Genomic DNA, 26551 nt, shown 5'->3' on the forward strand with positions numbered 1-26551 from the left:
TTTATAAAACACTATATTACAACGAGTCAGCAAGATGTGCCCTGCAAAATCAAAGCTGAAGTGTTCGCGCGTTTTTCTTTCAAAATCTACCAGGAGTCATAAATAAAAGGCTCACCCTGTATGTGTGCCGCGAAACCACGCAAAGCAAGTGTTGCTTTATGCAATGTGTTCGATATGCTTGTAAACTAGATATGAAAGCTATGAAAACGTGTGAAAGTATTAAGATCTTAATCGTCAGATTCAATTTGGAGGCAATTTCCAAAGTCTATGTCTTCAATTAGGCATGGCGGATAAAGACAAATGGGTCCAGCAATTGTTAAAAACCATGTTCCATGGATCTGAATCATTCGGCCCCGGTAACTCGATATGTGGTGTTAACGTCGGAAAACGCGTTTACCGGTCGACCTTCTGCACTGACTATTCGCAATTGGATGTTTTCATTACAAAAGCAAAGGATCTGTATAAAATATGCGACAAAAAATTGCGATTTAATCAAATCCCAAAAGTGAGTCAGGAGATTCAATCGTCAACACATCCAACCTGTTAGAGCCAATAACAATTGAGTAATGACTATTTGCCCAATCAATTGTATGACTTGCACACACGTAGTGTAACAACTAAATCATTTTATTGTGATAAGATTCCCTACGGACGGCAACTTTTCACCTGGAAGAGGTTGATGAGTAATGAGTCAGTAACGTGATTAATATTCGATGTGGGCTTCTTAAAATATTAATTAGGCAAAAAATTTCAAAATGAGTTCCAAATTATATATTCGATGTTGAAATATCTAAAAAAAAAACATTCTAAACGCAGTAATTATTTCCAATCTCCATATTCACTCGATGAACACTACCCTATCAATAACATGACAATATTGAAATTGAACGACCGACTTTTTAAAGTTCGAAAAAATGCTTTATACGAATGAATCAAAAACTGCCTTTTTCCGATCAGGAACGATTTTCTTTAGCATTCATTTGTTTTACTTATACGCACTGATTTTTGCGCACAATATACGCAAAAGTAAATGTGACAAAGTGAATTTGTCACTGTCATTATATTTTTTAAGGTGTTTTAAGGGTTTACGTAGATTTATCGCCAACTATTGATCCCAATTTAAAGTTTACTTACAGTTTGTAAATTATAACTTGGTGACAAGTTCAGTCTCAGTGGTTTTAACGGCCTATTTTTCTGTGTTTTCCGATGTTGCCACACGCAAACACCACCCAGGAGGGGTAGATGTCACCCTTAGAATATTAAATAGGAATGGGGGTCAGTGCCACACCGTTTCAAAAGTCGTTCAATTCTTCTTTCAGTGGTATCTTGGGTACTTTGTTGCTTTTAGTCCAGAAGTTTTCGAATAATCGCTTTTCAAAGTTGCAGAAAACAATAGATTCTTATTTATTGATTATTTTACTTCGAGAAAAATAACTTTTTCTTTGCCGAAGAGAAATTTTTACAATAAAACCCATGGGATCTACTTAGGGTATGGATTTTATAATATGGTCAAAATGTTCTCCATTTTCCTTTAAACAATAATGAAGTCTGGAATAAAGTTTTCGAACTCCGAACATTTCGGAAACCTTTACCGTTAATTGACTAGCATTCTGTTGTATTACCTTTTAAGATCATCAATAGTTTTAGAAACCACGGACTTAAGATGCCACCAAAGAAAGAAGACTAAGGGTATTAGATCTGGTGATCTTGGAGGCCATTAAATTGGTCTCCTTCTGCCGATCCACCTATCCGAGAATTTTCCATTTAACCACTGTTGGACCGTAAGAAAATAATGAGGTACAACACCGTCCTGCTGGAATGTTAACAAATCCCCCTGTAAAACTGAATTACCCTCTGTATCAAGTTGAGTTTCTAGCTCATGGGTGATATATATCAGATTATATCACCCTTGTGGTATAATCATATAGATAGATAGATAGACAGATAAGATGATTAATAGTCTCTTGAAGCATATTAAAATACACATCACTGGTCAAGCTTTCTTCAATAAATAAAAAACTAATAATGGCATTTTCAAGAATACCAGCCCAAACCAGAGACAAGTAATAATTCTTAGTCTCTGGTCCAAACTTTAACTTTCTGAGGATATTGAGCAAGTCCTTCTCGGAAAATATGCGGGTTTTCGTGACTCCAATATGGACAATTTTGTTTGATAACATTTCCATTTATAGAAAACGAACTTTTATCGCTTAAACAGCTATTCGGACTTTGGAGACATTTTAAATTCATTGTTTATGAAACAACCTGCTGAAATTGATGGTCTTAGAAGGCGAATGGCAACGGAAAATGCGGTCAATTACCAAAATTTTCCGAAGTGTTAGAGACTAATTCGAAAACAGACTTTGCTATTGCTTGCACGAAAATGGGTTTTGTAGTAGACATTGTAGAAATAGAATTGACGTGTGTTACCGATTTTTCATATATTTAACTGCAAGAAAGATACTAAGGGTGGGAATTTTTCAAACTGACACCCTGTATGTTTGTATTATCGTTATTTTCTGATACTTGTAAAACCTTATAAAGAAAAGAAAATAGTGATACTGATAACTTTTAATAATTGCAGTGTGCGCAAAAGCAAATGTGACAAATTGTACTTGTAACTGTCATTACATTTTTAAATGATGTTCATTAAAATGTCACGTGCACGCTTTTTTAATGAATTACGTAGGTAACTATTGATCATAATTTAAAGTTTACTCTGAAAGTCATTTTAATGGGCTAATTTTCTGCTTTTGTCTATGTTGCCACACGCAAAACACGATCTTTTTAAAAAGCACAAATGTCATAAAGTATGCAACTTATACTTTTTACACCATAACGTGAAGGAAGGAACCTATTTTGAGATTGTAAGTTGAAATCAACATTTGTGGCATCTCATTGCTTCACGTGTAAACGCTTACAAATAAGTTTAAAAAATGAAATCGATAGCTTTTATTTTTGGCTATTCTTAACTATGATAAATTATTATTCATGTTGTCTTAATAAAAGCACCATGCCACACAGCTCGAATCGAGGAAGAGACACTGTTTTAAGTGGGGCAAGGAGTTTTCCTTGAAACCAAACAGCATGAAACCGAACCGTCGCTATAGATGGTACCCAAGTAAACGCACGCTGCATATGCCTTCATGCTTCAGTCTGCAAATCCGTGTAGTTCAGTCATTCTTTGGGATTTATCCAAAAAATAAGGTCTTGAAATTCTTAAGAAGCTCAACAATAGTAGATTATTTATAGATTCAATCCACTTTTCCAAAATTGACTCGTCAGTGATAGGAACTTCCCAACCTAACTCCAGTAACCAAAGCCGTTGAATGGTCAGCTTTCTTGTAATTATTACGGGAGCGAGCAAACCAATCGGGTCAAAACACTGCGCCACAAGTGAAAGAATGGTTCTCTTTGTGAATTTTGGAACTTTTACGTTCAGCAGCGTGACATTTGGGTTCCTCTAACACTAAGTCAGAACAATTAGTGCACCATTTGTGAGGAGTAAAATGGTCTTTGTTCATAAGAGATGGGCTCAATGTGCCATTTTTTAAAATCATCCACGGAATCTGCCCCATTTGGATGATGTCTTATCCATGTAACATTGTTCGAGAATAGACTTTGAGTCCTGTGGGTATTTGTCTTTGTTTCTAAGCGCAATCTCTTTGAGAACACGCGTGGCCAAAAATGGAGCAGAATTAGTTCCATAAGTCACAGTGAACGCTATTCGCCACCTTGAAGATCTTGATTTGGGTTGAGAATGAGAATGTTTAGGAGAATCGTTTGAGCAGGTTTATTTGTCGAAAAATTTTCTCAATATCGCACTCCAGGACAAATTTGAAAAAGACCATGCATAGAATATCGTAAAAGTCCGATTGAATCTGATAGCCTTCGAACATTAGGTCAGTTAGAGCATAACCTGATGAAGTACGGCAAGAGGCTTCAAAGACAACTCTGAGTTTTTTGAGTTTTGTCGCGCGTACAGTATACAATTTTTCTTGATCCTCGGTGGAAACTGGCCGGGAAAAGTATGTTTTGAAAAAAGACTTTGAAAATGTTAAAACAGTCAACTGCAGTCAGTGCCAAGGTCAAGCTATCAGCGCGCGTGGCGAAAGTTATTACTTTCCACACAGGATAAAGAAAATTTGTAATGGATCAAAGTGATGCTTTCGCCATCGAAAACAGTGGCGAAAGTATGTACTTTCCACCAGGGGACCAAGAAAAAGATATTCTTCGATACGAGGGCAAAAATCAGTTTTTCGAACTACCGATGGATTGACACGAAATAGTAGTAATAGTAGTTTTCGATACAAGGGCGACAAGTGTCATTATTCGACTCGACTTCGTCTCGAGTGTCAATCGGTCAGGATTTCGAAAAACGGATTTTCGCCCTTGCATCGAACAATATTTTTTATTCGAATGAAAGACATAACATGAATCACAAGTTATAATCAAAAAGATTAGCCAAAAATAAAAATCATCGATTTCATATCTCAAATTTGATGTCCATGCCATTTTTCAAATGTCACGTTTTGACGTTTTTAATTTTTCAAAAGCGTCCTTTTGTAAGCATATACAAGTGAAACAATGAGTTTTGGAAATTCAATGTCTTGTACCCCACCAGAAGTTAGAGATGCCACAAACGTTGGTTTCAACTTCCAACTTTGAAGCCGCTGCTTTCACGGTATGGAGTTTGTGTAAGTTGCATATCTTGCATGACATTTGCGCTATATAAAACGACTGTGTTTGCGTGTGGCAACATCGTCACACGCGGAAAAAGGGGCCATTAAAACGACTTTGACACTGAACTTTTAACAAAGTTAAATTAGGATCAATAGTTGTCGATAAACCTACGCAATTCATTAAAAAAGCATGTAGGTTACTGTTCAATAAACAATACTCTTAAAAATATAATGACAGTGACAAGTTCGAATTGTCACATTTACTTTTGCGCACGATGTACGTAACCTATAAGGATGATAGACCATTTTAAATGAGCCAGTGGAATTTTTTTTCCATACAATTGCCCTCATGGAAATTTTTGAAATTTGACTATTTGAAAGTTCACTGAGCCATTTAGTAATGTTTTGAATATGTAACTAACAACAAAAAGAACAATTAAATTCGATAAAAAAATACAGATTTAACAGGGGAGGTAAGTTCTCAACCCGAACACACTGTATTATGATCTAAAAATACAATAATTTTCAATTGAAAGGAAAGGTCCTATTGGAATGTAATTTATCAAATAACTACTTTTCCCTGAAAGCATGCTTCTACTAGTAGTAAAAATCTCACTTATCTGCTATCATCTACCACGTAAAAATGCTGCGAACACTGGAAGTTTTCAGTCCCAACAAAATTGACTCAAGGAAACATGTTTCATGAATTTAAAACAAATCTCCTTTTGGGTTTCAAAAATATTTATAAATTTACATTGCAATATTAAACAGTAGATCCTCGTTTGTGTAGAGACGCATTTTATATACAATCTCACTCTAATTATGATAATTTTAGTTCATTAACGAGTAGATTTATGCAAGTCCGTGGGCTTGAAGCCCAAAAGCGCGAACATCTGAAAACCCACGAAATTTCCAATTTTAGAACATTCACGCATATATTTTCAAATCATCAATAACAAATTGACGCAGTAAATTTGTAAAATTTACATTTTTTATGAACTTATGGGAACAATTATATTCAACTGAACAGTTTCTCCACTAAAATCACACCAGTTGCATTCAATTCGATTTCATATTCAAAGAAAGTTAATGTGCGATTTTCAAAATTTGTTTTCTAAGACGGACTCCAAATGCTGTCGATTAAACCAAAAACACCATAATAAAAAATAAATACTAAATACGATTTTTCCTCAATTATTTTGATTAAATTAGTAAACATGATGATTTCAGTTAATAAATAATTAATAGTTTTTAGCAAGTAAAATATGCTTATCCATTTCACACTGCTATATGAAAGCCTACCGACTGGCAATGTAACATGCTAAATTTGGCAGCAGCCAGGTATCCGATGAGGGATTACTTCCATACATGGACACAAAAAATAATTAAGGAATTGTTGAAAAATTAATATCTCGCTTATTAATCAATTTTTACTGGTAGTTTGCTTTGTATCGGCCTGGACTTCGTCTGGGGTGGTTAATCATCTCATAAGAATAAAATCACGAGACTGTAGAATCCCATTAACAGAGAGTCTCAGTTCAATTAAATTTCCGTCATTACCATCTGGTTCAAGTGAGCCAGCAGGTTATTCAGTTTGCAGAAAACATTTTTTCGCCAAAATACGGGAATTCTCCTTGAACGAGCAACACAAATGTGATTAATTCGGTTACTTGATTGATGAACTGGATTTTGAAATTGTTTACAAATTTATTCAATGCACTCAAACCATGTGAGAACGTGATCAAGAAGCATATATGGATAGAAGCCGCTAGAACGTATTTATTTAAGAATCCACACTATTTCACAATTTTTTTTTCTTTAACTCTTAAACTGTATTTTGCATTTAAAACACCCTACGCATGGGAAAACATTTCCAAACAAGCCCTTTTCCTATTTCAAATTTTACTGTTGTTACGTATCGTATTATCGTATCCAACACATGTCCATGTATTCTTTGAAAATTTATATTCCTGTCGTATTTCGCGTGGAAAAGTTGAAAAACTCGTAACTAGTAACACCTCGTGAAAAAGTAGAAAAATTCACTTACCCGAATTTGTGGCTCTTCGAAAGATGGATCCCTAAAATGCAAAAAACTCAATCACAAATTGGAACTGCATGACATTTCAAAACGAACCACTTCAAATATCTTTTATGCTTGAAAATTCAATAAAATTACTAGACAAATTTGAAATAGATTGACTATTAGATATGAAAGAAAAACTTATTTTGGTTGGTGCATCATCATTTCAAAAAGCATAAAATTATCTCCAATGATGTAGGAACTAGTAAAATCGGAGGAAATTTCAAGATTTACAGGAGAAAATGAGTCATATTAAGACTGAGACATTAATCGACGAAATAAAAAAAGTTGTCTTCAAACTCTTCACGAACACTGGCCACAGAGGAATTTCAGTTGAATCCTTGTGATATTCATTCACAGTTCAGTTTTTGCCGACTATTACAGTTATTGGGGAACAATTGGTAAATATTAGCTTACTCTAAACACAGATGATATACCATTATTTTCGAAACTCACCTGCACTCGCCATTCCCATTCACTCCGGGGTGTGGAGAAGCCGCATTTTTCGTCTTGTTGCTTATGCTTAAAAAGAAAAAAATACATGACTATTTCATGTGTTCCATAATGCATATAAATGTCGACGGTATCAAACAGTATTAAAAAAATCTACAGAGCAAGCCTCAGAACTGCATCACGCAAAATAATCTACTCCAATATTCATACAAAATTTGGATTGATAGCAAGTAGGTCTACTATTCCAAGACAAGATGATGATAGCTCAAAATCTCAAGTCAGCTAAACGACGTGTACGTATCTCTCTAAATACAAATTAGTCATATGATCATTTGTCATCAATTTAGCTTAGCAGAAAACCCAAAACTATATAGGCTGATTCAAAATTGGCGTCATTCCTTTGAAGAGGTAAGTTGAAAATCGAAGTTCAACTTTGTTATTAAGCATTATTTTGAAATTGTCCCACGTTTAGTTCGTAACATATTGGAACACGTAAGCATTCGAAAAGAAAAATTACGATTTTTACTTCAAATTACGAAAATATTTGATTTTGAAAAAGTTTGCTTCTACAATTTTTCGATGAAAAGTCAAAGCGGCAATGATGTTTTTTGTCATCATCAGATAGTTACAGGTAGATAGCGCGTGTCAATAACAACAATAATTTGTCAAACTGTGATTTACTTTGAAGCTCTTTCTTTCTAACTTTCTGCTACTGTTACACATAGCAGAAGGACACATTAAACCAATGGCTTATTGAACACCGGTACAAATTAAGCAGGAGTTAATTAACCGAATACGAGACGCTGCCCGAGGGGAGGTCATAATAAGGTGATTACAATGGCACTAACTTGTTTGCAGTTAGAGACTGAAACGTGTATTTATTTGTGTAGTGTACACTTCAATTCGAGGTTATGATAACAATGTTGACATTTCGAAAAAGTGCGTTCCACATTTAACAAATACTGTTAAATTTATTTGTTATCCTTATCTATCTTATTGTCACTCTGTATTTTTCCATGGTTACCGAAATTTTTAATAATTACGAAGAAACAGGTTTGTACATAATAATAATTAGGCAGGTTAACTTGAAAAACATTGTTGCGATCTTTCTGATATAGTTTTTTGCAAATATCTCAGTTCTTACAATTTTACAATGAATTTTTTCTGTACTCAAAACACCCCCCGACAACACCTCCAGAGGAATGACAGCAATTTTGAATCACCATAAATCTTCGATGTAACTTCAAATGTAAACATTCAATGTGCTACTAATTTGTCGTGTGTCTGTCGTAAGATGTTGGCGCATCTTCCACTCTACGCAGAATATTTTCCCCGTCGTTGTCATTTTTCACAAATTTTGTGGTTAGTGTCCAGTGTGACCCACCTACCACAGATCTTACTTTAAAATCCTAACCGCTGGTCGTAGCAAAAAATGCCAGAGACATTTTTTTGTGGAATAGAACAAGAAATTTCAAAAATAATTGCAATACTTGAAAAATTCAGTGGCGTACTATTTTTTTTACGTAATAAATTTGATAGTGTGTTGGTGCGCGGGTCACTGCCAAAAATTAACAAAATTATTTTATAATCTTGATCTCTTAAAAATTTCGCTAAAATATCTTCATCTGTTTTGAAGAAATTAATAATTTAGCATTTTTTTACTTAAATTTCAACATCCTGTAAGTCCCTAACGAGGCATTTTTGGCCTCTCGTTTATATAGCAAAGCAGGCTTATTTTCCGACCTAGGTTAAAATAATGCCCCTTCCTGAGTAATTCTAAATTGGCATCATTCCACTGGGGCTGTTTTGGGAGTACAGGAAAAATAGGAAAAAAATAATTGTTATTAAAAACTGAGGTATTTGCAAAAAAAACTATATTGAAAAGATGGCAACAATGTTTGTCAAGGTAATCTGCCTAATTAACTTTTCGTAAATACCTGTTGCTTCTTAATTATTAAAGATCGTTGTTTGGGGAAGGGGATGTGTCCAGTCAAGCCGAGCAAATTTAGCGAACTGTATTAAACAATTGTCTTCACAGGCGCACTGGACGCTTTACAGTCGTTTGAATTACGAATTTCTCACAGTCAACAAATTTATTTCGGGTTTGAAGGACCAGTTTGGTTGACAGTGCCAAACACACTTATTTAATGATACAACCGGGAATCCGGGAGAGAGCAATCCGAGAGAGATGCACTTTATTGTGCATTCTTGGCGGCAGCCTGGGCTCACACTTTGAGCAGCTTCTCGTATTCGGCTAATAAACTCTTGCTCAGATTGTACCGGTATTCGGAAGATCAGAGATTTAATGTGTTATAGTGTCCTGTGTATCTTACATACATAGAAATGTAGCCCTTCCTCGGGGGAGTTACCAGGACAATCATCCGGTGCCTCGAAAAGCCTCAGTTGTTGTGCAATGGTAATGTTGTGCAAATGTTAAAATAATACTTAATAACAAAGTTGAAAATTGTATTAATTATTTTCTCGGCCTCTCTAAGTGAGCCCCTATAACTCCTTAAAAGTAATGATCCCAATTTTTAATCATCCTGTAGATAGATACGTATAATAAATAAATTCCACGAAATATAACTAACTGTTTCAGAATTTTGATTATCCCTTCTTAATTTTTCAAATAAAAAGCAGAAATTATTAGTCCATTATTATTCAAGAAATTAAGTAGTCAGTCAAATACGATAAAAAAAAAATGCCATATCTAAAGTCATATCTCAGAAGTTGTATAAAAAACAATTTTTCTCATGAACTTTTAAATTTCATACTGAAAATTCAGGACTAAGTATAAGCAGATTTCCAAAAAAAGTATGTAGTATGCGGGGTGTCCTTGAATCCAATGGAAAAATGTTACCACAAGTTCTTTGCAATGCAATTCAACGCAACCGATCTCGGTCCAAAAGTGGCGGATTTTGGAAATTCAGAGTGGCAAAAGTACAATTTGGTTAAGTTTTTCTTTCTAAACTATCTAGATCATCTTTAACAGAAGTTAAAGATGCTGGAGAATACGACACATAACACAAAAATAAAATACGCTGCAAAAACGTCATTTTGTTGTTAATGTGTGCTTAGTGCAAGTACTTTAATTCCACATTTTAGAACGAAATGGAACTGAAATTTCAATTTTTTACCCCTCAAAAACCTCACCTAACCGAATATTGTCGCAATACACTTTAATTCTCAAAAAAAAATTAAGAAAAACTGAAACCAAATTTAACTTTTGGACCAAGTAAAGTTGGGTTCTATCGTCATATTTTAGCCTCAAAGATTTGTGGAAGCATTTTCCGCACTTATCATGGACTGCTTATTTTGACAAACAGGAAAATGAAGAAAATACGTTACACTGTTGCTTTACACAAGCTCAGCTAACATTTTCGTGTCTTGAAAAGTAATTTCATTTTTATATAAACCGTCAAAATTTCGTTTAAATATCTCCACTAGACTAGAACTTAAAAGCTGGGAGGGCAGCATTTAGATCTTTTTTGTATAACAATTTGAGGGGATAAAATCTTAAAAATACTGTTAATCTCCAATGATGTAACATTTTAAGATTTTCATCATTTAATTTATTTTAATAAAAAATATTTTAAGAAACCCAATTATCATGTTCTAAACAAATGCCGGATGACAATAAAAAAATGGGAACCAAATTGCCACGAATGGGACATAAATATTTATTGTTTTAAACTTTTGATTGTTTCTATTCGATTATCCGTTAAAAATACTACATATATGTTCTGTTTCGATTACATTCAACACTTTTCAGCTACTTTAAGTGCTGCATATATGCAGCACTTAATGTAGCACTTAAGCAAGCACGTAATATTTAAAAACGGGGATAACACAGACATCGAGAATTATCGCCCTATAAGTCCACTCTCTCACTTATATAAATTATTAATGAGAATCGTAACAAACAGACCAACATTAAAACTTGACCAATACCAACCAGTAGAGCAAGCTGGCTTTAGAAAAGGTAACAGTACCTTGGATCACCTCCAAATACTAAAGTTACTTATTGAAAAATAAAATGAATATAACATTCAACTTCACCTAGCCTTTGTAGACTAAAGGCCTTCAACTCTATAGAATCATGGGCCTTCCTCTCATCAATTCAACTCGCAGCTGATAAAGAACATGCGAAAATGCCACCTTCTGTGTCCAAATAGATCAGGATACTAAGACGAATAAAATCCCGGTAGATCGAGGTGTACGCCAAGGAGACATAATCTCCTCAAAATTTTTTACACTGGCCCTAGAGAACAAATTTAACAAAATACAGTGGGAAAATAAAGGAATTAAAATAGACGGTTTATATCTGAATCAATTACGATGTGCTGATGACATTTTGTTAATTAGCTGCGACATAAATGAACTTAGAACAATGCTGGAAGATCTAAAGCACATGTCATCAACAGTGGGACTTGAGATGAATATCAGCAAAACTCAAATAATGAGTCCAATAGGAGAACATTTGGAAATTCATGACCAAGTGATCAGTACATATACCCAGGACCGACTATTGGCCGGCACAGCCTCCACGACATGTCAAACGACAAACACTAACAGAATTATCGGCAGCGAATAACATGCTGATTAAGTCTACAATGTTCCCGCACCGGAATGTTCACAAACAAACATGGGTATCCAACGATCACGTAACACGAAACCAAATCGATCACATCGTTGTAGATGCTCGACACGGAAATGGTATATTGGATGTAAAGAGCCTTAGAGGAGTGGATGGGGACACAGACCACAGTAAGAGCTAAACTAAAAACTAGAATATTATCCCATAAGAACAACACACCTACAAAGGAAAAGAACGAGAAATGGAATCTCACCAAACTACAAATTAAAGAAGAACAAGAAAAGTACATGCAGGAAACAGAAGAGGAATTGGGGCAACATATAGAACAGACCGACATTGAAGATATCTGGAGTACTCTGGAACACACAATTACAAAGGCGGCTGACAAGACTATTGGAAAGACCAAAACCAAAAGGACAAAGACATGGTTTGACAAAGAATGCCGACAACAATTTCAAAAGAGACAAGCTGCAAGGAATATCCTAATGCAGCACGAGACAAATGAGAATAGAGAAGAATAGACTAAATGCCACACAGAAACGAGACAGCTGATAAGGAGAAAGAAAAGAGAGAAGGGACGTCAAAAATATGAAATGATGGAAAGAAGCAGACCAAGGCCAGGCTCCAGAGAGTTCTACAATTTAATATCTAATGAAAGAAAAGGTTTCAATCCCAGATCCGTCATGTATCTCAAAGATGAAAACGGAGACACTATAGTCACCGAAGGTAAAATAATAGAAACCCGGAGAAAGCATTTCAATGATCTTCTGAATATGGCACGGGAAGAACAGCACATAGAAAACATATACCTGGCTGCGGACTTACCAGTAGAAAAGCCCAGCTATGCTGAAGTACAAAGGGCCATAAATAAGCTAAAAAACTGCAAAGCACCTGGCTCCGACAATATACCATCAGAATTACTCAAATATGGAGGGAACGCACTACACCGAGAAATGCATAAGCTAATAATGCGCATATGGAGAGAGGAAAAGTACCGACTAAATGGCAAGAAACTATAATAGTTCCCATCCATAAAAAGGGAGACAAGTCGAAGTGCGTTAACTACAGAGGTATATTACAGAGGGAAACTACAGAGGAAAATATTATGTTGGAGAAATTAACACCATTCGCAGAAAACACGCTAGCGGAATACCAAGCGGGTTTTAGAAGAGAAATATCAACTATCGATCAGCTTTTCGCCTTGGGACAATTTCTAGAGAAAGGATGGGAATTCAATAGGACAATATATAATTTTTTTATAGATCTTAGACACGCGTATGACAGTGTGGAAATAAACCAAGTGTGAAACGCAAAGGCAGAACTCTCAATCCCAAGTAAACTCATTGAGATGACAAAACTGTGTATGGACGGTGGTAGATCCAAGGTACAAGTAGGCAGCAAACTATCTGAACAGTTCGAAATACAAAACGGGCTTAAACAGGGAGATGCTTTGTCACCCCTGTTGTCCTGGAAAGAGCCATAAGACGGGCGGACATAAAAATCGAATTCCTATCAACTGTTATGCAGATGACATTGACCTCATCGGTAACACTATTCTAAGGGTGAAAGAAGTATTCAATAAAATAGATGGAACAACTAGCGAAATGGGCCTAATGATAAATAAAGAAAACACCAAATACATGTGTGTAAACCGACTCGGAAGAAAAAACAGAATATGACAAAACCTACCAATGAACACGTACAACTTTGAAAGGTGGAACGTTTCAAATATTTAGGCGCAACAATCACAGTAGATAATGATATCACCGAAGAAATAAAAGGAAGAATCCAAGCCACAAATCGATGTCTATACTCCCTGAACAATCTCCTTAAGTCAAAAAACCTGACAGGGATATCCAAAGCAAAAATATATAAGAGTAATATTAGACCAATAACTACCTATAGATGTGAAACGTGGACAATGACTAAAGCGAACGAAGAAAAACTCAGACGCTTCAAATGCAAGATAATGAGAAAAATATTCGCACCTTATTACGACCCCAATTCAACTCAGTATCGAATTAGAACTAATGCTGAAATCAAACGGATATATAGTGATGTCTGAGATGGGCCGGCCACGTACAGGGACTCCACGAAGAGCAATTGGTGAAACTGATATGGGAAGAGACTCCAGCAGGAAAAAGATATTTGGGCCGCCACCGCATGCGATGAAGAGACAACATCCAAAACGACCTGCTGAAAATGAGCGTTTCTTTCGATACAGACCTCATAGAAGGTCGAGAATACTGGAAGAAAGTAGTACAGTCAGCCAAGACTCACCCGGGGTTGTAGAGCTAACCGAAGAAAAGAAAGAAGTACATATACCTTAGACACGCAGTAAAGCTTCGAAACGAAAATCAAACGGCAAAGATGGGCAGAAGAGTATCTTTGACCTGGTCGGCTCTTGGAAAGCTCTAATATATATTTAAAGATTCCAATAAGCCCATAAGCATGAAACGTAAGGTATACGAAGCTTGCATACTGTCAGTCTAAACTTACGGCCTAGAAACTGCCACATTAACAGAAAAAAGCCCAAACCGAGTTAGAACGACGCAACGAGCAGTAGACCGAATAATGCTTGGGATCAGTCTGAGGGATGGAGTACGAAATGAGAACATTAGACAAAGAACTAAAGTCATCGATATCATGGAGCGTGTCGTGTCGCACACCTTAAATGGGAACATCGAGCACCCATTGGCACCAAACAGCTCAAGAAAGAAGACAACATGGAAGGGACTGGAAGGGGCCTATGTCCTGCAGTAGGCAACAATGGGCTGAAGAAGAAGCTACTTCATTAAGATGTGAAAGCATCGGCTGAGTTTGTTGTAGTCAAAATAGTTGTTTCTGTTCTTTGTTGATAAATTTTGTTTTTATCGAAAATTAAACATTGCATGCAGTTTTTGCTAAAGGTCATTTTTTTATTGTCTCCCTATATGTATACTAGCACCTAAATTATCTATTTTACCTTTTTGGGCCGTGCAATTCACAATTGCTTCTATCCATGTAACTTATCACTCTGGTATGCCCGTTTTCAATTAACATTTTTTCAATCGGTGGATGCAAGTGTTTATGGTAATACATTGTTACAATAGTTTCGGATTATGTAAAAATACTCTGGAATAACGAGGAGTTTTTCTTATTGTACAGTTTGGATACAGTTAGTACTTTGTGTAGGAATGTTATAGTGTAGATCACTATACACAGGAAACGATATGTCAATTATTTGTTTCAAATCGGTCTGGCGTCGCGCATGACGTCACGTGGGAAACTTGACAGACTAACCGTACGATATTTCTGTATATTGAGATGCACTTGATGCATGTTCCTACAAAGAAAACATCGTTTTTTTTTCCTTAGCGAAAATAGTAAACGTAACAGAAGACGACATACTTTTATGTGAACACGCCGGATGCCGCTAAGTGTGGATAAGCTTTAATAAGAAAATAAATAGAAATAAAATAGAAATACCGCATTTTGCGTTTCTAGAAGTTTATTTTTAAGAAACGAATTGAAAAATGTGTCCCGCAATAGCTTCATTAAATTATAAGCCAATTTTCTTAACGATGAGTAAAGTACAAAATTTTGCCAACATTTAGAGCACACTTCTCTCTACTGAACGCAAAACTCTCTGAACTTGAAGCGTATTTTTCGGATCTGAGAAACTTATTTTCCAAAAGCTCGATGCAAAATGTGTCCCAAAAAAGTTTCCTTTTAATCCTGAGCAAAATTTTCTTAACGATTAGTAAAATTTTAAATGTTGAAGCCATTTAGAGCACATTCTTCTTTACTGAACGTTCAACTACGAACTTGTAGAGAATTTTCCGTTTCTGAGTTTTTCGTTATAATTCATCGCATCTCACTGTGCCGCACTTTGAATTACGCTTAGCATTTAACTCGGGGCTGGATATTTAACATCTATCAAAAAAGGTCACCACATTTTGTAGGCGCAACGTTTTACCAAATGGATGACTGTAACGCAAATCGGTGAATTACTGTGCCGGTGTGTTGGGTTACTGCGCCAACGCTTAAAAATTCACTGAGTTACCCATGCCTAGAGCCCATACATAAAAATACCTTCAGTAAAGAATCCTTTCATCAAAAATTGTTAGTTTTATCCATATCGATAAGGCATTGTGCAAGATGTAATCAAAGAAGCGCTGTTTCTAAGTAAGGCAATGTTGTTTTAATGAGTTTCTATGCAATATTGTCGGCTGTTCATTATATAAGAAAACAATTATCCGTCATTACAGAAGTTTCTTTGAGAGCCGGTACCACTCTATGAGGAAACCCTCGAAAAAAATATAGGAACCCTTTCTGCAGTATTGAGCAAAATTATATAACTTTGATGAAAAATTGAAACTGAAAAAAATATAAATCACATACCCGAAATCAGTTTCACTTAAACTCCAACAGCTAGTATTATTCTCTTCGGCCAAATCGTACATGTTATGTAACAACTTGAGAACAGACAGTAAATGCTACAATTGCAGAATGCAGTCCCAATATTTGGTAGACAAAAAGAAATTAATGTAAAACGCGCACAATCGCAATTCCTTTCACGTTTCAATATGCACCTTTCCAATTATACGCAGAAAAGGCAACATAACTTGAACAATTTGGTTGTCGACTCATCAAATATCAGATTAAAAATAAGTTTAATAATGTAACTTCAAAATTTACTATTGAACATGTAATTTATTAGCAAAGTATGCGGGAACTGTGCGGTCAGTTAAGATTAAATTATTTATTGTGTAATATGACTTGATTTTCCTGAAAAATATCTGTATTAAGCATTTAACGTATGCCTGCATATATTCCAGGCGCCTCACATACTTTAGCCCTTGAGACCAACTCACCGTGAGAAAACTTAAGTCAATAATCAAAGAAAAAATTCACGGTTTTTTGGCTTTTAAAACTCATTCAAAACTACGAGTTTTGCAACGTTGTTGAAGTTGCATTACAATATCTTTTAGCAGATTTGAAATCATATTCTTGCAGCGTTTTCGAAAAACAAACATGAATCAAAATCCCATTGATTTAAAATCTGAACCTTCTTATGTTATTTCGTTCAAACGCATACCGGAACTCCGCTAGAACTTCGATAAAGGCAGATCTTCATTGTAAGTTTGGAACTTTAAAAATTATATAATTTTTTAGTGTTTTAAAACTCACCAACATTATCAAAGTGTTAGTAACCGAAACAAGACAATCGCGTGCACTAAAAAAACAATTTGGAGAAACAATTATTGCACTACTGCCAAATGACCGTGAAATTAAAAATGATGCTTAGATAGCAGCCAGCTGCGCACCAGTATTCACTTGTTTATATGATTAAATGAAAATCTGCATAATTATTACACAAACAATCCGCAAATGGTTATTTCTGTTAAATGTAGTCAGTGGAGTGATGATCTAATTGTTGGTCGCATAAACTATTCATTATTTTACATCGACTGAAACTGGCAAATTGGACTCAAAAACTTTGAAAAATGAAACGTTTTAACGGACTTTATTTACTAAAATCATTATTCTAATTATTCCTACGATGTGCGCTTGTTTAGGGGATTAGCTTTGGGTGATGATTACTTTGCATAGGCAGAAAGTAAGGATATTTGTTCATGTATCTATAAGTATGTTCTAACACCACCTATGGAAGTTATCGTCGTCCATCCGACCGTTTTGAAGACTGTTCGCATTTGAAAAATAGTTTTTCTATACTGATTTCGAAAACGGAAAAGTTGGAAAATTGAGCGTGAAATTATTCATTGCACAATTTTTACTGCTATTTAGGCAGCGGCTAAATGCTTTGGTATCAACAAAAATTTAAGTTCAGTGTCTCGTATATTTTCTAAAAAACTAAAACATAACTAACTACTGAACATTTAGACCATTTGGAGGGAAAAAAAGAAAACAATTTGCTACAAGAAAACAACGTAAATGCGCCATAAAGCTGCATATTGGGACAGACGAAAAAATCGGCTGTGATGGAAGTTAAACCAATTCAATTCTCTTCAAAAACGCCGATGTTTTGGACGAAATGCATAAGTTCTTTCCAAGGGTTCCAACGAATCGACCAGCGGCGATACGAATTTTCATAGAACAAAAAATTAATTAAAAACTGGCAAGAACCAGGTGGAAATTATTGTTGATGTCCTAACTTTAAGATAAAATCGAAATTAAACACCAAAACAATGGAAATGGTGAAATGGGGAAATGGGGATGCAGTTTAGTGGGTTGAAAACGGTTTTTTCGGATTTGTGACGAAACGTGACCCGCTAGCGGAAAACGTTCTTTGGCAGAGTTGAAGATAATAAAAAAATTTAAAACTTTTGTATTTATCACTTTTTGACATAAAAACCGATTTTTCAGTATATTTTTTTTCTCGCGCATAAAAGATTTAATTGGCATGAAGATCTGTAAAAGTATGGCTTTCTCGGTGTTAATTTTTGTTTATTGTTAACTATCTACAATTTCTCTGCTTCTTGGCATTAAGAAGATGTGTTGCTTGGTTTTATTCACATGTAACAGGGTGCGCTACAATAAACGACCACTGGGTTTGTCTTCGACTTGATGAATATGGTAGAGCGTAGAGGTGGGATAAACGGTTATTTTTCTGTAACGTTTTACAACGTTCCAGTTTCACGTTGGTAATATGTTTCAACATGCGGTTCCAAAAGGAACATGTTACTTTTAAAAATGTTCATTAAACATGCGCAATGATGATGATGGTAGGAATAGTAATGACAAATAATGATTTAGTTGATTAAAAGAATAATTCTTAACTAAAGCYCTTAGATAAAATAAAATATTCTAAAATCAAAACATGGCCCAGAAGTACCTGCCTAAAGAACAAAWGAASTGATAATAAACTAGATAAAATATATAAATAAAAACTGATTAAATAAAATATACGCTTTATTTGCAAAAATGTTTAAAAATCGAATTTTCATTTAAAAATGAATTAACATTTAAAAATAATTTTTTTTGCAGACGCTTTTTACTGTTCGAATTATCGTTTAATGTTCGAAGTATTACCCGAGTTAACTTTGGTACCACCAAGAAAATATTTTTAAAAAATATGTCGACCTTACAACGCCTATAAAACCAACTTTCATTTCATCTTGTGACTGAATTTATATTTAAAAATGGCAAGCTTGCTTAAATGCAGGTGCACATTCTGCTTACAACGTTTATTATTTTACATTTCAACTGGTCAAAACTTTCAAATTTGGTCATAGCTCATATGCAAGTGTACATTCTGCTTAGTTTGCTGATTATAGGCATATACATCTCGAGCTAAGTTTATTATTGAAAGAAATTCCTTTTTTTAATAATAACTATAAAATAAACTAAAAATAAAATAATAATAAAAAAAATAGACTAAAAATGCTGAATTAATATCTGATCCATATCTGAACGATTATGGATTCTGAAGAACTGAACAGTAATCCTTATAAGTAAAAAGTGATAAACACAATAATCAAGGCAACACGCCACTATACATATTTTCCGTTGACAAATGATTACTGAAACTGCTGCAATTAGATAGAGCGCTCGACGATGCCCCATCGGTTCTGTGCTGACGCAAACCACTTTTCCAGGTTTATGAGACGGTTCCAAAAAAAAACGTTTAAATCGGCAAACGGCTGCAGCTAGTGCGAAGTGCGCAACTCGACTGTTTAGGTTTTATGAGACCGTTCCAAAAAGAACGGTTTAAGTCGGCAAACGGCTGCAGCTGGATAGATCGTTCGTTGTCGCATCGGTTCTGTGCTGGTGCGCAACGCAGTGCTGTTTTATGAGAAGGTTCCAAAAACAACCTTTTAATCGGCAAACGGCTGCAGCTGGTTCGAAGTGTGCTCAACTGTTTCGGTTTTGTGAGACGGTTCCAAAAAGAACGGTTTAAATTGGCAAACGGCTGCAGCTAGACAGATGCTCGACGGTGTCGCATTGGTTCTGTGCTATTGCGAACGGCTTTTTCGGGTTTATAAGACGGTTCCAAAAACAACCGGTTAAATCTGCTAGCTGCAACTACGATTTCAGGTTACACTTTTGTAACAATGTTATTTTAGAGGTTACGTTAAATACCTACTATCCCTAGTAGAGCATGATTCTGATTATTTTGGCTGAAATCTATTTCAGATGTCGAATGGTGCTAGTTGCCTAGTTGCTAGTCATCAGCGTCTTGTTCGGTTTTTTTTTGTAGTAGGGTGACTGTTTTGGAGTAGAGTGAATTTGGGTGGTAACCTAGTCGCTGGTGGCATTTTTCAGCGAATTTCTGTATTTCTTCTCTTACGGTTAGGATATTTAGTTATGTTTAGTTTAGGTTAGGGACACCATGCAGAGTGTCGTTTCTCACGTACCATGGGGCGTCTGCCATGTATCGAAAGGATCTTGATTGAAGCTTTGTAGTGTTTCGATGTTGCTGTTGCTGGCTGTTCCTCATAGTTCGATTCCGTATGTCCATATTGGCTTCAGGACTGTTTTATAAATGTTCTTGTTTATTTACTTTAGGACCATATCGGACTTTATTTTCCGGAATTAACTCGGATATCCTTCATAGAAGCCAGTACATTTTTTTAATTATTAGGTCTAATTCGTTTCTTTTTTTCTGTATATGAGTTTTCCAGGTCAGTCGTGGATCCAGGTGCAAGCCCAGATATTTTGTATGGTCTGTTATTTTAATTAGGATGCTGTTTATTGTAATTGGAGGACATTCCCTTCTTTACATTGTGAACAGGACCTGGACGCACTTGTCCTCGTTTACTCGTATGCGCCACTTGGAGTGGAGGGAGCGTCGAATTTCAAGGCTACTTTGATTTGTTGCTATTTATAATTTTTAAAACGTAATATAAAAAAACGCAACAATAAACGGAAATAAACAACTTTTTTGTGGCATTTTCACAATTTTTTTGAAATAAACGGTCTAGGGGGTGTCAATCTATGAGGAAACACCCTGTACATACATCAACGCACACAATTTTTATTCTGGCAAGTGAATTGATATTGATTTGGTTTCGATCCGACGTTCCATGATATGCATACGCTACTATTTCAGTTTAGGTAGGTGGATCACGCTATATAATGTACCGAGTGCCAATTTGAAAACTTCCCACCCTTAATATCATTCTTGCAGTTAAAAATATAAAAAATTGGAAAGACCCGTCAATTTCATTTATAAGGGGGGCACTCTAAATGAATATTTTTAGCCTCCTTGTTTCAACGCCTCAGGACGGGTAGATGTCTGACCCTGAGAATCTTAATTGGGAAGGGGGGTCAAGTGGCACATCGTTTTAAAGGTCGTTCACTTCTCTTTGCATTGGTTACTACTTTGTTGCTTTTTGTCCAGAGGTTTTCGAATAATCACCCTTCAAAGTTACAGAAACAATTAAACTTGCAACTCTGCAAATTTATTTTTCAGCTGGTTTCTCTTCGGAAATGTAACTTTGTCATACGCCTGCATTGAGATTTTGATTTTCAGATTAGTGTTTAAACAAAAATTTTGTCATTGAGTCTCCTTATGGTACAAATGATTAACAGATTCGGTTACACCGTTAAAATAGTTGAATAACAGGAAGAAAATCTAGTTTAAACAATTAATTTCAGATTTATTGATTATTTTACTTCGAGAAAATTATTTTTTTATTTACGGAAAATAAATTTCTAATAATCTAAAATAATCAACAAATAAGAAATAAAATCAAAATTTAAAAAAAGAAATCAATGTTTAAACTAGATTTTCTTGTTATGCGACGATTTTAACAGTGTAACCCACTCTTCTAATCATTTGTATTACAAGGAGACCCAATACAATCGTTTTTGTGTAAACACTAACTTGAAAAAAAGCCAATATCTGAATGTACGCAAGTTTAATTGTTTCTACAACTTTGAATCACGATTATTCGAAAGTCTCTGGACAAAAAGGAACAAAGTAATAATCAAGGTAAACATAATTAAACAACCTTTAGCACGGTGTGCAACTTTATCCCCCCCCCATTCCATTTATGATTTATGATTCCAATTCCCCTCCTAGGGGGTTGAAATAAAAAGGCTTAAAATGTTCATTCAAAGTGTCCCCCTTACAAATAAAATTAACGGGTCTTTCCGATTTTGCATATTTTTAACTGCAAGAAAGATATTAAGGGTGGCAAGTTTTCAAATTGACACCCTGTATGATGTATGTATATCATATCTACATGTATATTAATACTGTTCAATTCCGACCAGGTTCCAAGGCAAATGCGACTCTTACGAAAATGAAAATATTTTAATGACTTGCTAAAACTATTTTGTACTTACGTTTCAATATGCAGTTGTCGAATCATTTCATCGCGTTTCTGTTCCCGCAGTACCATTGCCTCTTGCAACTTCAGTTTCGCCTTTTGAAACTCTTTAACAAGTTCGCCAGAAAAACTCTCATCAAGATTGGCGCAGGCTCCAACCACGGGTTCCACAATAGGCGGAGTCATAGCCATTGTCGTCGGAGCGGTTAACGTTAAATTTTGATGGAGCGCCATTGCGATAGACCTACAAAAAAATTATATTTCTTAAGGAAAACGACATTTTCAATTTTCTATTCTATGGTGAATGATATTTACAGTAGGCATGGGCAACACTGTGTTGAGTTGGGGTTTTGAATCGTTGCCGCTCTGTACGCTAATGAGTTATAACTCATCGCGTCCCAATACGGCGTACTTTGAATTACGCTTAGCATTTAGCAGGTGCGTGACGTTGGCAAAAATTGGTAATTGCCACATTAATAGAGAAAAATATTATCTTTTAAGCAAAAAGTCAGCTTAGTTATAGTGTGAATTTGGTTCTGATTGAGCTCTTGCTTACTTCACAAGAAATTTTGTTGAAAGTTGAAATAAAAAGCGAAATTTGAATTTGATTCCATTTTCCGTTTTCCATTTCTCAGCAGCGGTGAGCAGGTACAGCAACAAACCAGCGGAGATTGAAAAATTGAGTAATACAAAAAGAGCGATCATAACTAGAAGATAATAAAATTAAGGTCCAATGTAAATTGTGAATAATTGTTGAAATCAGAACTTTTAAGACATTTTGAATTCGTGGAAATTTCGTTGGTTTTCATCATCGATCGGTCGCAAGTTGAGCAACAGTTTCATTTTTAAGCCTTAATTAATATTTTTAGAAAAATTAAATTAATTCGGTTATTAATGTTAGTTTTGGCGTTGTGCATTAACTGCTGCAACTAAATGAAATTCAGACAGATATAAATGGCTCTAAATTTAAAATTAGGTTAACAAAAAATTGCCAATTTTGTTCAAATCGAAGCGTTTCTCGTTCAGTTGCTGATTTCCGTTAAGTTCCAAGAAACGTGAAATTTGTCTTTGGAAATATTGCCATCGAAACAGGCACTTTCTACCAAATATGTCAACAATGTCAACACTAAACAAACCGAAATCGAACTGCCAAGAAAAGACGTGAATCATCGAAAGAGCGAACATACAAATGATTATATAATAATTTTGCTCTGTTCATTATTGCGAAAAGGTGTATGAATATTCAGTTTGCTACCGACAGAGGACGAAATTGATAGATAGTCCTTGAGTCCCAGTATCGTGTGAACCGCGTTCTTAGATTGAAAATATCGAATCTTTGTTGCCCTTATCCTACATGCTAACTGCGGGATTAAAGTTTTACGTTTGAAGTGGATTTTGATTGTGAGTAGTGTGAAAGTACAGTGAAGTTTTTGAGCTTAAAGCTACTTAATGGGTAGAACATGGAGGATGAGGCCCTAGCTGGCAGAACGCTATTAAGAATGATCCCTAATCCATAGACGACAGGAATTTCCGGCTGGAACCAGTGTATATGCGCGAGCGCGAGATTTAATCGGAGCCCAGCTGACTGTCGAGATTGGCGCGAATTCCAAACCATTTTGGCACTGATAATAGTATATTATATAATGTGCGAGATATTTAATACCCTTCTCGACCCAAGAATATATACAACACATTTTACTACTAACACTTTGCAAAGCACCTTACAATTGCTTAAATTGATTTAATTAGATTTTGAATTTCCCATTAGTTTTCTAAAGTGTCGCAATATTTAACGTTCAGTTGTCCAATAGACAAACTGCTGCAATATAATTTATCGGTCTTCAGAAAACAGACAAACGTTCTTTGAAAACATTCTGGGAAAAAGCGAAAAATCAGCGAATCTTAGTCACAGTAATTTATAAGTAAAAAATTGATGGAATCTCGACTGAACTTAGACAGGTGGGAAAATAGAAATTACAAAAAAATACACATATTTCATTATTTACCTAGGGTTGTACAGTCTGTTCAGGGACACGCTGTATCAAAAGTTTTCCATAAACTGCCTTATAATGTTAAAAGACCAAATCGCGCATTATGATTTCTCATCGTTTTTGATGAGAAAAACTCGCGCTAAATAATATAGTTCGCAGTTTCTTCTGTAGTTTCATGCTGCTGTTTTTATTTGTAGCTTTTATCTGTTTTCTTTACAGCAATTTCGTTGGATTCAAATGTTAAAAGACCCACTCACGCATAATGATTTCTCGTCGTTTTGTATGAGAAAAACTGGCGCTCAATGTTATATTTTGCTGTTTCTTCTGCTTTTTTAGCTGCTTTTCTGACCGCGATTGAGACTGATTCTAATGTTAAGACCCACTCACGCATGCTGATTTCCCGTCGCTTTTTATGAGAAAACTCGGGTTAAATATTAGATTTCCCAGTTGCCCTTGTATTTTTTAATGTTTTTTTTCTGACCGCGAGTCAGTTCGATGCAAATATTTAAATACTTGATGAAAGAACTGATGAGTACTGTTTTCTAGTCTTTTTATGAGAGAAGAAAGAAGGCTTTATGTTCGACTACGCTGTTGTTACTTGCAGGTTTCCTTATAGCAATTTAGATTGAAGAATCTTTCAATAGCCAGCTTGCGCATTATGATTTATCGTCGTTTTTATGACAAAATTCGCGATTAATGTTAGTTTTCACCGGTTCTATAATATCTCACCGCTGTTTATGAGAAAAACTTAATGTCATATTTTACTGCTTTTTCTGCATTTTTAGCTGTTATTTTGTTCCAAAATTACGTTTTTGAAGCTTAGAAACCAGTTAGCGCTTCTCGTTGGAAAGAGAACACATATATTCTTATTCCTTTTCACGTCTAGTATAGTATAGTGACTACTGTATGTCCTTCCACCAAGAACTGTAGGGTGCTCATTTGTGAGCTTAGTAGACTAACAATTAGCAACTGTCAAAAATTCAGATTTTCCAAAATAGTTTTCCTTTTCTTACCACAATTATTTGAAATACAGAGAAAAAAAATGTCAGCTGTTTTACATGATTCTAGCCCAAAGTAATATTTCACACACCTTACCTTTCATTCAATGAATCCCTCCTGGAAGATCGAGCAGTTCCTGCGGACGCCGGACTTTCTCTACCTCGGTGCTCAGGTGTTGACGCATTCGATAACTTCCGGTCGGGACTCTTCGCGACCGGCTACAACAATTAAATAACATATATACTTACTTTGTTGTGGATATTAAAAAAGTCGGATAACGACAAGCCAAATAAATAAAAATATTTATGCAGAAAAACGATTTAAGCTCCTTACCTTCGGCGTGCTCGATTGTTCCTGTATGCATGGCAATTGTTGAAATTCTGCGTAGCTATTAGACAAAAATACATCGCCATCGTTTTCAAAAAGTCGATCCACCGAAGAATTCATTAATTTGTTGTTTTTTATACCTGAAATAGAATTAAATTAATTGCTGTGTATTCAATTCAATTCTTTTGTGACCAAAAATGTTTTGTTATTTATAATATTTACTAGACAGGGTGTCCCGATAAGGGTAAAAAGCGGCTGTAAGGTCGTGTGTGATCTCGACAACGGTAAGGACTAGCGGCTTGGGGGAAAAAAAGAAGAGTTGGCAGAAAAAATGGCTGAAAAGTGTATTGAAGTTCGAAGTTCATTGGCTAAGAGGCGCAAATGTAACCAAAAAAATATATTAAAAGTCATGGTAGCTCGGAGACTGGGGAGATGAGCTCTAACTTTGAGAACGGCTCCATAATCCTGCAATTTTTATCTTTCATAATAAAAGACCGGGAGGCAAATGCAGTTTTCAATAGTTTCGGCCTACTTTGAACGAGCATTTTAATGTATTTTCAAATACATTTTTTGTCCGATGTACTCTTACACAACTTGAAATTCCCTACTTTTTACTGAAAACCACATCGTGATATCTTCAGTCGTTCTCGATTTATAGAAAAAAATGCAAAGATGTTTAGTTCGGAAATCGGCTCAAGTTGCCATAGTGAGAAACAAATCACGTAGCGACGAAGCCATGGTAACTGATAACAGTAAACTTGACAGTATTGTGGAAAATTCGTTCTTAAGGTTTCTGCAGTTTAGATTTTACTTGTTGTGCTAGTTTCAGCAGTAGTCGAACACTTTTGCATGGCAAAAAATGCGGAGAAGACAAAGTTTATGATCCTCACCGCTGAAATCGGAACAAAAACAGAAGCGGACCCCCAATCATCGGCAACTTTGCATTTGACACACGTAATGACAGAGGGCAAACGATGCTGAACTTCCTGCTCAGAGAAGGGCTGTATTGCATAAACACCTTCTATCAAAAACGTCTGCAACGGAAATGGACCAATTCCAAATCGCTTCAACACGCGAAGCGACCACAGACTTGTGAGAGCTAAATATGCGTCGATACTAGATCGAGAAGAAACAAGCTGATT

At 35.5% G+C, this 26551-nt stretch overlaps 1 protein-coding gene across 1 annotated transcript in view; it reads right to left on the reverse strand.

The window, feature by feature from the left end:
* LOC109537650 (WD repeat-containing protein 47) overlaps nt 1-26551 on the reverse strand; it is a gene marked incomplete in the record, with an annotated part of 121717 nt that overhangs the window by 67565 nt on the left and 27601 nt on the right. The window contains 5 exon segments of the mRNA XM_048669939.1: nt 6730-6760; nt 7219-7284; nt 22109-22336; nt 25179-25300; nt 25416-25549. Of these exon segments, the coding sequence (XP_048525896.1) occupies nt 6730-6760; nt 7219-7284; nt 22109-22336; nt 25179-25300; nt 25416-25549 (581 nt within the window).

The sequence above is a fragment of the Dendroctonus ponderosae genome, unplaced genomic scaffold, assembly GCF_020466585.1.
Source record: "Dendroctonus ponderosae isolate FM_Combo_2020 unplaced genomic scaffold, Dpon_F_20191213v2 Dpon_F_20191213_9, whole genome shotgun sequence".
Lineage (NCBI taxonomy): Eukaryota > Metazoa > Arthropoda > Insecta > Coleoptera > Curculionidae > Dendroctonus > Dendroctonus ponderosae.